Raw genomic sequence first — 17,476 nt, forward strand, 5'->3', positions numbered from 1 at the left:
TGGTTCGTGGGCAATCTTTTGTAAACATTAATGTAAATTTGGGGCTATTAGGGTAGGAAAGGGTCACTGTTTTGGGGCCGTGGCATTGACATGACATCCGTGACTTTTGGTCTTTTTTGGTAGTGCAATCATCCAAAATGGTCCTTATACTTATTTGGGAACAATTGCCCACTTTCATTATACTTATTAATCTGTAGGATTTTCTGAATGGGTTGGGAGAGATTGGTATCTAACCACTTCCTTGAACATCACACAAATTCCTCGAAATTTAACAACTTCCTTGGGTTAACCACACCTAAGGTATAATTCTCTCAGTCTCTCTAATCAAATGGGGTAAAATTAGAGCAGGGAGAAGTGAGAGCAGAGTAAAAGATTTGAATATCAGAACAAAGACATAAGAGGAGGGCCAGGCTACAAAAGAAAATGGAGTACAGTCTGTTTCTGTTTTACCAAACTACTCCACTAACCCAATCTACATTACAATATATGTATGCCATCCACTAGACATACCATGACTTATCTCCCCTTTCCTCCATCCTAGCAACTCAAAACTCTCTCTCTCTCTCTCTCTCTCTCTCTCTCTCTCTCTCTCTCTCTCTCTCCTTCCAAGGAAAAAATATCCTTTCCTATAAAATAAAATTTTAAAATGAAATAGAAAAAGGAAAACCCACAAAAGAACTGTGCCAAACTATATTTATATATACTCTCTCCTACACACTAAATCATCACACACTTCTACTCTCACAGCCATGGCGACCCTATCCTTTGTTGCCTTCTCAGTATGCCTCCTCTTCTTCTCCTTAGCCCAAGGCCTCAGCAACAACCCCCAATGTAGTGAGGCCAAAGACCAGGGCTCTAACCTCCAAGTCTTCCATGTCTACAGCCCATGCTCTCCTTTCAGACCCACCAAGCCAATGTCATGGGAGGAGAGTGTGCTCCAAATGCAGGCCAAGGACCAGGCCAGGCTCCAGTTCTTGTCCGGCCTCGTGGCCCGGAAATCGGTTGTTCCGATTGCCTCCGGCAGGCAGATCATTCAGAGTCCTACGTACATTGTGAGGGCCAAGATTGGCACCCCACCTCAGACCTTGCTCTTGGCTGTCGATACTAGCAATGATGCTGCTTGGGTCCCATGTAACGGCTGCGTTGGCTGCGGTTCCAGTGTCTTTAATTCTGCCAAATCCACAACCTACAAGACCCTCGGTTGCCAAACTGCTCAGTGCAAGCAGGTAAATCATATTTTGTTCTTTTCTAATTTCTTCTAATTAAACAACCCTTCTCTTTATACTGCAAGTAGACACTTTGACATGTTATTTTCGACAATTAAAATGAAAATCTGGACACTTCATTAAGTGACAATTTACTTAAATATGTGACTTATAGTGACAGCTAGACAACGTAACATCTCAAGTATGTGTCAAGTTTTCCTTTTTAGGTATGGTTCAGCTAAGCCTAAGCATATCTAGTATCTATTTTAATTATGCTTCACAAAAACTAGATCTATCACATGGTTTAATAATGAATCAGATCTCTTAAAGTAGATCCTCTTTTATAAACTCTATTTTTTTCTGGGTTAATAATATGTGTACTTCATCAAAATGGGGCAAAATGATACACTAACATGCATGTGAACCCTTCAGGTACCCAACCCCACCTGCTTAGGCAGCACCTGCAGCTTCAACACCAGCTACGGCAGCTCCACCCTAGCCGCAAACCTCTCACAAGAAACCTTCACCCTAGCCACCGACGCCGTCCCCGGGTACACCTTTGGTTGCCTCCAGAAGACCACGGGCAGCTCCGTACCGCCGCAGGGTCTTCTGGGCCTGGGCAGGGGCCCATTGTCCCTTCTATCTCAGACTCAAAACCTCTACCAATCTACATTCTCATACTGCCTACCTAGCTTCAAGTCCCTAAACTTTTCTGGGTCATTGAGGCTTGGACCTGTTGGGCAACCCAAGAGGATCAAGTTCACCCCACTGCTCAAGAACCCTAGAAGATCATCACTCTACTATGTGAACTTAAATGCAATTAGGGTTGGTAGGAGGATTGTGGATATCCCTCCTGCTGCCTTGGCTTTTAATCCTACCACCGGTGCAGGGACGATCATTGATTCAGGTAACACCTTAAAATTTTGTTCTTATAAGAATTTTGGTCATGAATGCTATTTGGGACCATAGCTGAGAATGTGGTCTAGTCACAGAGTTGATATTTAAATGTACATTTTCTGTGAACATGTGACTAGCCCACATGTCTAAAGGACCCCTCTTGGACTTTTAATTGGTTTTAACCCTAGAGACAAAACTTCCCTTGCTCAAATTATAATTGTCCTATTGTTATGCCGTGTCTCGGTTGGTTTCATTTTTGTGAAAATTTGATTGGCCTAGTTAGTGTATTTTAATTTCATAAGATAAATATGTTTAACTTTTTAAAGTGGCCATACTTGATTAGCAACACTTTTAAGTCAAAAAGCTTGTGACTTAATCATGCATTTGCCACTGATTAGTTATAATAGTATAGACCCAAATTTCGAGATCCCTATGTGAACATGATCTTTTCTTTATAGTTGAGTGGTAAAGCATTTATCTCACTTTTGTAATACAAATTTTTTAAACTAAAGTTTCTTTTTTCTCTCTAATCAGGAACCGTATTCACCCGGCTAGTGGAACCGGCCTATGTGGCAGTACGGAACGAGTTCCGCAGACGGGTCGGTATATACCCGTTTCAAACCCTAGGTGGGTTCGACACCTGCTACTCAGTGCCCTTTGTCGTACCCACCATAACGTTCATGTTCTCAGGCATGAACGTGACACTGCCTGAAGACAACATTGTAATCCACAGCACAGCTGGGAGCATCACATGTCTAGCCATGGCAGCGGCACCAGACAACGTGAACTCTGTGCTCAATGTGATAGCTAATATGCAGCAGCAGAACCACAGGGTGCTCATTGATGTGCCCAATTCAAGGCTTGGGGTGGCCCGTGAGCGCTGCACTTAAATCCTTTGTTTGGTTCCCAAGTCCCATGACTACGTTTGGTAAACTAGGGTTAGCTTAGTACTTGTACTATTTTGTTGTTTTTACTTTGGATTGGGGTTGTGGCTTTGTTGGGGTATTTTGGCCTGCATGTCAGAGTTTTAAATTAATTGCTGACTGACTGTGAAGGTCTTTTCTAAAGGTGATCTGTAGCAAAAGTCCAGATTTCAAGTGATTTGTAGCTTTGTACCGACATATATCACGAGAAAGGGATCTATAGCTTTGTGCCCTTTCTCATGTGTGATTGAGATTTGTTAGATAGGTGGTCGTACAATGTCACGGGTTATTTTGCAAAAGGCTTGCAAGAACCCTGTATCAAAGGGTTTTGAGTAATAATTTATCTGTTGTTTGAGCTTTGATTAAATAGTTCAGATTTGCTTATAAGAAAACTATTTTGCTTCACTTTTTTTTAAATAAAAATCTTACATGGAAAAGGAGTCCAATCATTAACATATCTAATCCGATTCATGACTCATTTCACTACAGATGTGCTCTCACTTAAGCTGACTACAAAGGACTTAATTGTTTTTGCATCACTCTACATTTTACATGTTTCAATTGCTATATGCATAGATAGGGCAGGTCTGGTCACCAAAAAACAAGTAATTAAGTAAGGCGTTGACTAACCACTCTTAGAGACAAGTTGGTTCGAGCTGATGCATTCTTTAGGTTGGAAAAAGCCCTTAATTAAGTAGGGCGTTGACTAATCACTCTCAGTGACAAGTTGGTTCGAGCTGACCTATTCCTCATGCTAAAAAAAACCTGTAATTAAGTAGGGCGTTGACTAACCACTCTCAAAGACAAGTTAGTCTGAGCTGACCCATTTTACAGGCTTAAGAGCATCCACAATGATGCTCTCTGTTTCTTAGCTAAAATTTGGCTAAAAATATAATAAAGCTATTTTAGGAGCTCTCTAAAAAATTCCACACTTCCTAATTTGGAAAGTCATAAATGCTATAACTCTTTTTTGATTGGTCAATCTTTATTAAAAAAATAAAATAAAAAATAGTTAGCATTAAATAAAGGTTTGAAATACTTCTTAAATAAAGCAACATTAAATTATAGAGAGCCACTAGGAGTCTTTTCTCTCTCCTCAGATTTAGGAGCTCCTAGAGGACTCTCTATTTTAGGAGGTAGATAGAGAGCGTGGTTGGAGTTGTATTTTTACGATTCCTCTCTAAAATTTGTCTAAGGAGGTGATTTAGGGAGCCTATTGTGGATGCTCTAACAATGAGTAATCTCCTTAGCTAGGTAAGTTGATACATCAGAGATTACGCCAAGCTTTAGCCCATTGGAGTTTCCAATAGGGTTTCCACCTAGGGATCTAGGCTAGCGTAGGTCAATGCTATAAACTAACAGAGTGCGTAGGAGATGATATAACACAAGAGATTTAACGTCGTTCGACCGTTATATTAAATTTGTAAAGAATGATTTGAAGGAGATGGATGACATGTTGTTACAAAAAAGAAGACATAATAATATTTTTTTCTGAAATTTTATGCCACAAAGTACATAGATAAGTGCCTGGGTCACATTTAAACTTCTACGCTTCAAAGAAAGCATGTTTCTCTCTAGCTCCGGCCCAGATGCATTGTTTTGTCTTGTTTTGCTACTTCACTCCTGGAAGCCTGAAACCTCAACTCAACTTCTAACAACGTCAGCCCATTTCATTACCCAAGAGAGTAGGGGGCCCGTCGGCCCATTTCTTACATAAGTCGCTGTCCCGCGTTTCGTGATATCAGCTCCTTAAAAACACTTCCAAACATAGGTGGTTGAAATAACAAACCTCCATCCAAATACATACATAATAAGGAAAATTTATAGGAAATGAGCTATTTCTCTCGTCAATTAAACTATTGAACAACCGTTGTGGATACTCAAAAGATCCAAACCAAAATCATTTTAAATCTTTAACAATACAAAAGTCCATATTTTTAAATTATTAATTTACTTCGGAACAACAAATATGCAATTAATCAAGCACTTCCTTCAAGAAAATGTTTAATTATTCTAGTTTGATGGTTGTTTGGTTGTCAACTATATGACATTTCAAAGAAAATATGTGTAGATTTTTTTTTTCTTGTTAAATTATGATTACATGCAAAGGCAAATTAAGAACCTCAGTTTAATTTTTGGCCTTGAACTACTCAAAAGTCAGACGAGAGGAGAAAGGACTGTAACTCTTAATTTTACCATCATAGACTATCACGCGGAAAAGTTTTTATATTAATCATGATTGTTACTATCATATGACATCAAAATAGTAAGAGCAGTGTGCAAAAGTAGTCTGGCGTGGGAGCACTTGTAAATAGAGTAGTCCGGCGTAACATACGGGTTACGCGGTGGTCCCGAGTGGCTCCCGACTGCATACCTGATCAGGAATATTTCAGAGAGTATCTATCTATAAAGAGCAAACACTGACGTAATACTCATATCACGCACACCACCCCCTTCGTTTGACCCAATCCCCTCCAAACATTAAACATAAACTCCTCATCTTATCCTTGAGAGACAACACAACACAACACAATATTTTATTCCTTCACGCGCCAACCTACATTTCTACGTTCGCATTTATACAGGTGGGTGCCTTGTCATCATCACCATTAAATAAAATAAATTATTTCTCCTAAACCTACACATGTTTTCAGGATTCATTTATAGCCGTTCGATTCCAATCTTATGGTTGATATCTACCAAACCAAACCAACAGCAATCTACTCAATTGGCCGGCTGTCCCCGGATCTTTTACGGAAATCATGGATCCATTGGTGAATGCCGATTGAAACCAGCCATTCCCATTCCCGATTCCGCACTATCATTAAATTTATATATTAGGTCATCTTCTTTTGACAATTTGTATGATAAAATACATTTCCCCACTATGTAAACACTTAATATTCCTTCTATCACAGAGTTCAACATTTCTTTAGTGGTTAGATTGTTTGTTGGTAGGGACATCTAATATGAGAGAGAGACTTTCATGTAATGAGAATAACTTTTTTTGTTATTTCTAACTAATAACGTAATGACACGTATGATATCTGACATTTATTACATTAATTCTCTCAAATTTCTATACATTATATTTTCAAAGAAACAAAAACAATAATGTCATATTTCATAAAAACAAATAGAATAACTGATACTTTAACTAATCGAGGACATAACTGTCAACAACCTTTGTATGTAGTTTTGTAATTTCCTTGAGGAGTGATAGCTATCTTCCCTCTCTTGCCCTCCTCATTCATTTTTTGTCATGTGTATTCCACTTATGCATAAATCTATATTTTGGTTTGCTTGGAAGGGATCCTCGTGGAAAAGGTTTGACGTCTCTTGTTTCTCACTCCTCATGTACTGTTCTTTATGTTCCCTGTAAAACTAATGGAGTTGTGGATCGCATTGCTTGATTTAGTCTTCGGCAATAAGGGCTTTCGTTTTCGTTGGATGATGGCCCCCCTTGGCATCTAGATTGACTTAGAGATGATTGTCCTGATTTGTGTATTTGATTTAACTCTTCTATTAGTCTGCAATATGTGTGGTACTTTTTCTTATCTCGGAATTTTATCCATGTGGTTTTCGCGAGGAAGGTTTTAAAGATGCAACTATTGACATGTCAGTTACTTTATATTGATTTCGTGATATTAATGAAATCTCTCCCTCTAAAAAAAATCTATATATTCAATGTAAAGTACTAATATTTTGTTTGTAAATACAATAAAGAATTTGTAAACACATTAAATACATAAATTTATGTGCGATTAAAATACACGTGACACGAAATAAATGAGAAAAAGGAAAAAAAGGAGAAGGCAAGAGGGGAAGCTAGCATTTCTTAATTTTATATCATTCTGATTGTACGGACATATCTTTGTAATTTCCTTATTTGTTAAAAAATAAAAATTGTTGGAAATATTTTATTGTATTTGTGGGAGAGAAGTGTATAAATACAAGTTTTTAATTTTTGGTCTCGAAAGTGTATAAATACGAGTTGGACATGCGATATTCTAGTTTTTCAGCTGCCACTTGGTTTTCAAACTCAACAAACCCACCGCCACCTTCCCCATCCATTTTCTTCAACTTGATAGCTATTAACATCAATCAACTCAAATCTTCTTCTTATCCCTTCCCTATTCGAACCCAAAATTCCCAAATTCCCAAAATTTCCAACAAATCCAGACGCACAACAAATGGAAGTGAAGCTGCGAACGTCTCGCTCCTTGGTCTCCAAGCTCAGCTCAGTCTCGTCCCAAACCCGTGCCGACGCCTTGAAAGAGCTTCGGCTCATCACCAAGCTCGACCCCGACAGCCGCCCCCTCGTAGCTGAAGCCGGAGCCATCCCCTACCTCTCCGAAACCCTCTTCGACTCTTCCCCTTCCCTCCAAGACGACGCCGCTGCGACCCTCCTAAACCTCTCCATCTCCTGCCGCCACGCTCTCATCTCCACGCGCGGCCTCCTTGACGCGCTCTCCCACGTCCTCCGCCACCACTCCTCCCCCTCCTCCTCCGCCTTCGCCGTCCAGTCCTCCGCCGCCACCCTCCACAGCCTCCTCGTCGTCGACGACTACCGCCCCATCATCGGCGCCAAGCGCGACATCGCCTACTCTCTCATCGACATCGTCAAGAGCCTCAACTCGCCTCCGCGGTCGGTGAAGGACGCGCTGAAGGCGCTCTTCGGGATCTCCCTCTACGCGCTCAACCGAGGCGCGTTGGTGGAGCTCGGGGCGGTTCCCGCGCTTTTCACGCTGGTGGTGAAGGACGGGCGCGTGGGGATCGTGGAGGACTCGACGGCCGTGATCGCGCAGGTGGCGGGATGCGAGGAGAGCGAGGAGGAGTTCCGGAGGGTTTCGGGGGTTAGGGTCCTAGCGGACCTGCTGGATCCGTCGACCGGGACGAGCCTGAGGAGCAGGGAGAACGCGGTGGCGGCGCTGCTGAATCTGGCGAGGTGCTGCAGCGAGAGGGCGGTGGGGGAGGTGAGAGAGGAGGGGATGGGGGTGGTCGATGGGGTTGCTGACGTGGCGGAGAATGCTGGGCCCAAGGGAAAGAGCAAGGCGGTGGCGCTGCTGAAGGTGATTGATGGCGGGAGTGGAAACATTGCTAGCGTTTTCAGAGATAAACGGTTTGATTGTTTGCTAAATCAATCGTCGTGAATTGGGTTTTGTTTAGATTAGATGATGATTATGTAGATATCGTTGTTTTACGAGCTTAATGTTACATAGGAAATGATTGAATTAACAGTTTCACGCAATGCTTTTGCATTCATTTTTGGTCTGAGAATTCTTATTCATTTTTGCCAATCCATTTTTCTTTTTGCAACAAATTTCAAGATTGTGATAAGGGAGAGAGAGAAGAAATGGGCCTCGAGTTTTATATGTTGGAAACTTGAATTTTCAACCAAATTCTATCGTAATTTTGGAAGCAAGCAAAGAAGCAAGATCATCAATAAAGAATTTCTCAGGGGACTTTGGAAAAACATAAAGGAGAGAGAAATTTTGTAAAATTGACAAAATTGCCCTTATTTATTTTTGAATTTTCTAAGGAATCTTTTACATTTGTATATCTTTGATTTAAAAGTTAAGAGGTTTTTCTGTCTTTTTTGAAAAAACTTTGGCTTTTTTCAAAAGTTTTTTTTTTTTTTTTGGTTAAAACCTAAATTTACTGAATTTCTTTTGATGATTCTGATTGTTATGATTGGCGCTAATTAAGGATTCTCATGCACATTAAAAAGAAATTAACAGGGGCTTGTATAACTCAAGTAGTTAAGAGCATTTATCATATGTTTGAAGTCCTAGATTAGAATTCCCCTCCCCACTTACGCCTAAAATGCAATTTTCTTCTTCTGCATATTAAAATGTGAATGTTCAATCCAAAACAAAGTGACAAGTGAGAAATGCCTAATATCTTTTAAGCACTATTGGAAGGTTTTCATCTTCTATGTAGGATACTCTCAACATATTATGAGTTCTTTGGGAATTTGAGATCAATATATAGATATTCAGATCAATAAGTTAAGGATTGGTTACATACTTCTAATCTCGGCTGTTGGATTGCATTCATTAGATGTGCTGGTAGATTTAGTATGCAACATATTTGTAATCGAATGACCGAAATTGAGATATTTAGTTATATACCCATTTTTAGCACTAGTGATATAGATAAACTCTACACCATTTAATTTCTATAAACAAACCAAAAAAAAAAAAAAACTCAAAAAATGACAGCTGACCCTATTGAATTTAATTTTGATTATTAAATTACTTTGATGCCCTATAGAAGGTTTTAGGCTTTTTTTAATGAGGTTTTGAGATTGGATTTGTTTTAAGAATCGATGGCAGTTTTGTAATTTATAGGAATTTCAAAGTTTCTTTGTTATGTTGTAAATGGGTTTTGAGTGTGTTTCTAAGGTTAGAATTTTTTATTTATTATTATTTGGGCACATATATTGGGTATAATAGTGAATCTCCCTTAAAAATATATAACCAATCCTTAATATAAAATACTTATAAAAGAGAATACCCATATAGATATTACCTTGAGATGGGTTTGGTGTTTTTGAGTAAATTGTAGTATTGTAATAAGGGGGCCTCTCATTGAAGACCCAAAAACATTTAAAGAAATGCTTCGAGGGGAAGTGGGCTGCACTTCAAATTAGGGTCATGCATGAAGTCGATGCCATTGAGGATAGGCTTTTTTTTTCCCCTCATGTTCATGATTTATATGCATTGACTTCAGGACAGAGGTTTTCATTAACATAAATTTATAAGCTGTCGAGGTTGGTGAAAGTTATAGATTGAATTAGTGTATTTCAACTTCAATTCTGGTCTAATTAATTCGTATTTCCATGGACTAAGTTATGTAAAACGTTTAAATATTGCAATTGCATCATGTTCGTGACAGAAACAAGCATTTTAAAATCACTTTTGTATAGCACTTTGGTGAGAAGCGTCTTCTAGCTTCTTAAATGACGCCAGAGAAGAGTTTATCTCGTTGACAAAAAAAGCAGTTCACGTGTGAAATGAGGGCAAAGAAAAGTTTATGCCCAAATAAACGAAAATGACGGAAAATGGATGCTAAAAATCTTATCAAATGTAAGATTAATTCAAAATTGTACAAATACAATGCACTAAGAGGAATCTCAAGCATTAGTCCATCTTCGTCATCAACACAGTCACTTCGTTGACCATGATGATCGACCCATTAATTGTTATTTCTTGTAGGAAAAAAAGTAGAAGGGGTGGGCGGGAGGTGGGCAATATATAGGAATAAAATCTTTTCAGGTTGCTTTCTAGGAGGACCAACAAGATGGTCAAACATTTAATTGATTTTAAAGAAAATGTTTTTTTTACTAATGATCAAACTTTTAAAAATGCTGCTTTGTTTGTGTATCAAATTCGTTTTTTAAATGCGAAGGATTTATAGCTTAAGTGGTTAAAAGCATTTACCTATACATTTGAAGTTCTAGTTTTGATTTTCCTCTCTTCCAATATTGTTTATGTTGGTGTGACATATGACTTTCCTTGCACACCAAGGATTCCCATATTAATTGTAATTGGTTTCCCTTTGATTTCTGATTTCCTATTATAAATAAAATTAGGAGTTATTACTTTTCTTCACTTTCAAGGTTTTATTGTATTATAAATATGACCTCTTATGAGGAGAAAAATATACAAAAAAAATTACCACAAATAATATTATCTCATAGTTTCTCATATTTTAGCATGGTATAAAGCGGCGATCTTGTGATTTTTGCTAAACCTTAGCCAAACACAAGCCGACGCTGCCATGGGGGATCACGATGTGATCATCCCCATGGAGGTAGCACCACTGATTCCTTTACCACCCATACTAAGAAATTAGAAGAATTGAAGACCCGGATGACCCAATTTTTGAAGATCCAAAATCAGACCCTTAACCGAGAACCTTGAATAATTTAGACCCAGATACTAACCAAGACTCAAATCCTAACCCAGACTCAAATCCCGACCCCAATCCTAACTCAGATCCAAACCCAAATATCAACCCATACTATACCATATGAATTTTTCGATGCACATGTTACGACTTCTCGCATAGAGCCCAGACAAATGGAATAGATTGCACATATTGTTCCACCTAGATATACCAATTATACTCAGACTGGAACAATATGCAAGTTGAGAAATGCTTTGTATGGATTGAAATAGTCACCTCATGAATGGTTTGAATGGTTCACCATGGCAATGAAGAAAAATGGTTTTCGGCAGAATAACTCATATCATACTTTGTTCTTGAAAATGGAAGGTAACAACTTTAATAATTTATGTTGACGATATGATTATTACTTGGAATGATGAACATGAAATATCTTAGTTACAAGACTATTTGGCTACTGAATTTGAGATGAAGAATCTAGGTGGACTGAAATATTTCTTGGGGATTGAGGTGGCTTGATCAAAGTAAGGCATATCTCTCTCTCAAGAAAAATGTCTTGGACTTGTCGATAGACACTGGAATGTTAGATTGCAAATCTGCAGACATTCCTATTATTCAGAATCATCATCTTGGAGAATAGTCGGATCAAGTTCCATCTAACAAAGAAAGATACTAAAAGCTAGTAGGAAAACTAAACTATTTGTCACATACTTGACCAGACATTGCTTATTTTGTGAGCGTAGTTAGTCAGTTTATGCATTCTCCAAGTGAAGACCACATGAGTGCAATTCTTCAAAAACTTAGATATTTGAAGTCTGCACTCGGAAAAAGACTTATGTTCTCAAAACATGATCATCTGAATATTAATGGTTATATAGATGTAGATTGGGCAGGTAGTGTAACAGATAGAAGATCCACATTTGGTTACTTCACATTCGTGGGAGGTAATTTGGTGACATGGAGGAGCAAGAAACATAAGGTAGTAGTTTTAACTAGTGCAGAAGCCGAGTTCAGAGGTATGACTAAAGGAATTTGTGAGCTCATTTGGTTAAGGAAGTTGCTTATTGAACTTGGGTATGAACCTACATCCATAATGAATTTCTTTTATGACAACAAAGCTGCAATAACCATTGCACAAAATACAGTTCAACATGATCGCAACAAACATGTTAAGGTGGATCAACACTTCATCTTACAGAAGTTTGAGGCTAAAGTGATTCAGCTCCCTTTCGTGGAGTTCGAGGATCAATTAGCAAATATTTTGACAAAGGCGATTTCCGGTAAAGCATTCTATACATCACTAGATAAGTTGGGCATTGTCGATATCTATGCGCCAACTTGAAGGGGTGTGATGGTGTGATTGTGACTTTCCTTGCACACCAAAGATTCCCATATTAATTGTAATTGATTTCCCTTTTATTTCTGATTTCCTACCATAAATAGAATTAAGAATTATTACTTTCCTTGGCCTTCAAGATTTTATTGTACTATAAATATGGCCTCTTATAAGGAAAAGAAAACACACAAAAATTTCACAAACAATATTACCTCATAGTTTCTCATATTTTAGCAGTTTATATATCAACTAACCAACCAAAAAAAAACCATTTAAAAAAAGGCAGGCTACTAGCTACAGATTGTTGGCAAGGTGTATTTGATCCGGCATGGGCAAAGATTGTGTTGTTTTTCATACTTATAAAACTCATGTCTTACTTGAAAATCCTAGTTTATCCAGAGTTGCCTGGAACTGGATTCGACGGATAGCAAACAAAGCGTCCAATGCTCTTTGGATTTGTTCTTGAAAATTGGGATTATAATAAGTCATTGGAGGTCTAAGTCCAGGGTCTGTAGGAAGATTAGCCAATATTTCATCCAACTCAATGACCTCCGACTGTTTTGGACTATTTGAATTATTCAAGGGAGGATGTGAATTAGCCGGATTATTTGAAGGAGAATTTGAACTAGCCGGATTATGTGAAGGAGGGTTGGAACTAGCCAGATTATTTGAAAGAGGATTTGAACTACCCGGATTATTTGAAGGAGGATTTAAACTCTTTCTCTTAAAGTACCGTTCCATAACTGTATAACTAAAACAAAATAAGGGTTTTCTATCTATAACTATGACTAATTGAGTATAGTTTATCAATTAAATAAACAAATAAACAATAATTATACTTCGAATCGTGTGTCACGCAGCCTCTTCCTCCTCGAATTTGCTACTGATATTACTAATAGAGAAAGAGCTAAATAAGAAAAAAATTATTAATAAAAATGAATAAACAAATTGGCGTTTGCTCAAGAAGAAAAAAAATATGCATCCAACTTACTTTGGATTAGTGTACTCAAGAAGGAAAAAAACAAAAGTAAAAAAACCATAGGATTCTTGTGATGCATGCACACTTTGATAAAATTGGGTGATATTAAATTTGTCCTTTATAAAGAGAATTCTCAATCCCACTTAATAAGGAATTGTGCAAGCCTTATTAAAGCCCAATTAAATAAAAAGAACTCCCAATCCTATTCAAATAAGGAATTATAGAGGCTCTATTAAAAGCCCACGAAATGGCAGCATTTTACTTTTTTTTTCTTTTTTTTTCCTTTTTTTTTTTTGTTTGTTTTAAAGCTTGGTCCAAAATGATGTCGTTTTGGCCAGAATTTTTTTTTAAAAATGAAGGAAGCGAACTGTAATTATAAAGTTTTATAGCATTATATTTCAACTGATATTACAGCAAATGTTTAAGAGTTATTACAGACCTGTATGTATGTGACTCTACCCCTGTGTATATATTTCTTCCCTTTTGTTGTACTTTCAGTTTCTTCACCAATGTCGTATTTGGTCTTTCCTGGTTAGACTAGACTTTTCCCTCTGTTGTGTGCTCTTGGGGTTCTCCCTGTTTAATGGAGTTGCACTTTTAGGAAAAAACAAAAACAAAAAGAGTGCATAAGCATATGTTTCTATGGCACTGTGGTGGCAGTGAGTGGCTTGTTGACTGATAATTACAATGCGCTATTATTAGCTCAGTGCCCGAGCACACTGGAATTGTAGTCAACTTGACACTGAATTAGTGGGGCACTCGTATTTGAAACGAAAGCGGTTCTACACATTAAATCGATAAGTTCCCAATTTTTCTATCAGGTATAGATTAATCACAGTCCAATACAACGCATTTCCTGTACGAATTTGCTGGCATTGAAGATGCACCCCAACGCCTTCATCTTTTGTAGCCCTCTTTCCTTGAGGCTGTTAGGTGGCTGTCAAAACCAAACTATGGATGTAGCAGACGGTACGATCTTAGACAAAGTCCATGTTATATAGTCAAGAGGTAGTTGTTGGTAGGTAGGGAGTTGAAGCATCACATATATATGATCAAGGCAGAGACGAAATGCTTATACATAAAATTTTGGAAGCTCACTGGTGACAACCCTAGGGATAGAGCTTTGATTCATCAATGCAAAATTCAGAAGTCTTTGGCCAATTGGTCAATTTTAACTGGCATATAAGAGGTGTTGTGGAAGCAGCTTAACTGCAGCTTGATTTAGCCAACGGTCCATAATTTAGTTGGCTCAAGTTCGAACCCTAATAACACCTCTCCTGCCCTTCAAAACTTTGACCAAAAAAAAAAACAGCAGCCTGATATAGACGCTGACTGCTTGAACATTTTAATTTTGACCCTGAAGATATAATGCTTTTGAAAAGTCTGCTGGAGGTTGATGTTATTTGGCTCCCCAACTAATCATAATTTCATCATTAAAAACTATATGACAAAAAAGATTTATCAGATTTTTAGTTATTTTAGTAATTGGTTCTGAAATACCTTGTGGAAATGTCTAGATTGAGGAGGGTCAAAAGAAAAGATTCATTCCCACCCTTCAGCTTAAGACCTGCAGCTTTATCTAACATTACTTTTCCAAAGGCCAAAGCCACAGGCCTAAGAACAATCCGTGATTCGTAAGTCTAGTAGTTAAGAACATTTACCATTATACAAAGGTTCCGAGTTAAATCTCCCAAACTGTTTTAGTTTTTACAACTATCATTGTCACAGTGTGTACTAAACAAAGTCCATTTAGGTGATGCTTAAGTGCTTTTCACCAATCAAATCCAATCGCCGAAAGCTTATATGCTTTAGGAACTGAATGTGAATCGGTACCATCCGTGGTTTCAATGTTAAGCTGTCTATTAAAATTGGACCAGAAGCCATACTGTTAGTTGACTGGTTAGGTTCTTTTTAGCTGGAGCCACAATCTTCTGCTAGAATGCTTCTCCTTTTAGAGGTGCTTGGTCAAGTTGTTGGCTTTCGTGTCTGCATTTTCAGAGCACATGGCTTTTGGCTTTTGCATTAAGTGGATTTTTCAAAAAGAAGTGGTGGATCCAGTATATGAGAAGAAAGGATTGGGCTAATGGGAAGATTCCACATATCATCAGTTACCTTCAAGAGGGGGAGAATGATTCTCATGGATGGTTCAGATTATTAGATTAAATTATGGGTTTTCAACAATGATGTTCACAAATAAGCCTAATGATTTTAGGGTTCAAGGCCATGAGGAAATTTTTACTTCAAAATTTTACTATAGTGACTTATGTTCTACTTTGAAAAGTGACTTTTTGTTAGTGAGTATATGACTGACTCTTTAAAGGTGACTATTTTCTTTTTCTGCTTTTATTTTTGCAGCTTTTGGGTTTTTCCTCCTTTTCACTTGTATTATGTGGTTCGGTTTGGTTAATAAATGAAATTCGGCTACCTCAATTATAAAAAAACAACTAATCAGTGGTAAAGTTCTATAGTTTTTACATAATTAAGTTCAAAAGATAATGAGCCAATGTTGCACGGCATTTCTAACAAGTGGAGAGGAGCTCTCTAGTTTGGTAGTTGTTCTATAGAAAATGATTAATGCTACACGCACTAGTTCTTTTAATTTTTTCACATAGAATACACCGTATATAGATTATTGATTTTATAATCTCACATCATGTAAGAAAGTTGTAATAAGAGTGGGGATAATGTTATTATAGAGACAACTTATTCCATATGACTCAACAAAAAACAATCAACAATTAGTGGCGAAGCCAGAATTTCATGTGTCTGGGGGCCTCTCACAAAATCTAAATAATAAAACCATCAACACGATAATGATGGGCTGAGCTTTACGTTTTGGTCTCCCTCCACTGGAAAAAATATCATCCATTTTAGGAATTTCAATATGATACTTACCACAAAAGAAAAAACTTGATCAAGTAAAGAATTCCAACCATTATCTATCATACTTTTGCAAACAATGTGTTTGCTAGCCTGTTTTGGAAGTGTTCTTACCAACGGTTATGGAGGCACCAAGTGAGTTCTTCGTGGTGCCTACTTCATCATTTTTAAAAGGGGTAGTTCCAATTCAATTAATGGGAGGAGAATATTTATTGAGACTTATAGTGCTATGCAACCATTTGACAGGGACAGAAAAAATAAAAATGATGCTAAATATATTGGAATTATGTGGATTGCAAAACAGAAAGATTATGTAAGACAAATATCTGACATAGGTAACCTAAAAAAAATCCCATTAGATCCGGGCAGGTTATTCTCCACTTAACTTTTTCTAACACATTTTCTGTTCTGTTAATCTCAAATCCATCCAAAAAAAGAGCTTCCTAATCGACTTCTAAGATTAGGGATTAGGCGTACATTCCCAAAGTTTTTTCGATGTTGTATTTAGGTTAGTCTGAATTTGAGAAGATCACTGAAATCCGGGAACCCTTTCGTAAACTCCAAGCTTTGTAAAGACTAAGCTAAAAGGTTCTTAATCATTGCTTCGTCAATTTTGTTCCATGCTGACCCAACTTTGGTATCATATTATCATTAATTAATCTAATCTTTGTCAGCAACATTGTCCTAATAAGTCTACTGAAATCCAAATTACTTTGTCCAAAGTCTACTCGAATTCAATCAGACTATCGGTCCACTCAATCACTTGAAAGTTCACCACTTTCTCCTCTTCTTTCATTATTATTATTATTATTTTTTTTAAATCTTTTTTTCTTTCTCCACAATGATGTAGGCTTCTCACTTTCGGTTATTTTGGTTCTATTTGTTTCACTTTTCTTCAAAAAGAAACTTAAGAAAGGGGGAGAAAAGTGGTATCAGATTGATCAGTGCCCAATGGTACCCCAAAGCTATTTCCTTTTGGTCATGTTTGGGATCTCCATTCAGTCATTGAAATGGAGACGTCTACTTGGTAATTGGTACATCTTCGCTGTGTCGATTATGATCTGCAATCTTAAATTTAACATAAAAAGTTGGCCATTTCTATATTATTTTGTTGTTGTCTCTTCTGTTTATGAGCTAGTTTATTGTCCAAAATTGTTAAGAGCCGTTGGATAGAGCGAAATCGGCTCGTGAAGGAAAAATGGTCAAGAGCTAATATGAGTAATATTGATAACGTACAAATAGTATTTGTGAGATAGCACCGATCAAAAGCTGGAATAGCTCAGTTGGTTAGAGCGTGTGGCTGTTAACCACAAGGTCGGAGGTTCAAGCCCTCCTTCTAGCG

General features: G+C 37.6%; 2 protein-coding genes and 1 non-coding gene across 3 annotated transcripts; all 3 read left to right on the forward strand.

Moving 5' to 3' along the window:
- Positions 1–729: 729 nt before the first annotated feature.
- On the forward strand, positions 730–3,392 carry LOC103330853 (aspartyl protease AED3). Its single transcript, XM_008233467.2, has 3 exons — positions 730–1,226; positions 1,638–2,112; positions 2,637–3,392. Exons 1-3 carry the CDS (start codon positions 750–752, stop codon positions 2,990–2,992), a joined length of 1,308 nt encoding a protein of 435 aa, XP_008231689.2. The 5' UTR covers positions 730–749; the 3' UTR covers positions 2,993–3,392.
- A 3,616-nt stretch (positions 3,393–7,008) lies between these two features.
- On the forward strand, positions 7,009–8,305 carry LOC103330874 (ARM repeat superfamily protein). The gene has a single exon (XM_008233485.3). The coding sequence runs from the start codon at positions 7,219–7,221 to the stop codon at positions 8,176–8,178; it is 960 nt and encodes a 319-aa protein (XP_008231707.2). The 5' UTR covers positions 7,009–7,218; the 3' UTR covers positions 8,179–8,305.
- Positions 8,306–17,402: 9,097 nt separating this feature from the next.
- Positions 17,403–17,476, forward strand: TRNAN-GUU (transfer RNA asparagine (anticodon GUU)). The gene has a single exon. It is a non-coding gene; the product is annotated as a tRNA-Asn (tRNA).

Source organism: Prunus mume, linkage group LG5 (genome assembly GCF_029339155.1).
Source record: "Prunus mume cultivar Tortuosa linkage group LG5, ASM2933915v1, whole genome shotgun sequence".
In the NCBI taxonomy this organism is placed as follows: Eukaryota; Viridiplantae; Streptophyta; class Magnoliopsida; order Rosales; family Rosaceae; genus Prunus; species Prunus mume.

Bases quoted from the DNA above. Each gene is read 5' to 3' on its own strand.
- LOC103330853 (XM_008233467.2), top strand. From the start codon at position 750: ATGGCGACCCTATCCTTTGTTGCCTTCTCAGTATGCCTCCTCTTCTTC. The intron at 1,227-1,637 runs GTAAATCATATT...TGAACCCTTCAG, and splicing joins AAACTGCTCAGTGCAAGCAG to GTACCCAACCCCACCTGCTT. The intron at 2,113-2,636 runs GTAACACCTTAA...CTCTCTAATCAG, and splicing joins AGGGACGATCATTGATTCAG to GAACCGTATTCACCCGGCTA.
- LOC103330874 (XM_008233485.3), top strand. From the start codon at position 7,219: ATGGAAGTGAAGCTGCGAACGTCTCGCTCCTTGGTCTCCAAGCTCAGC.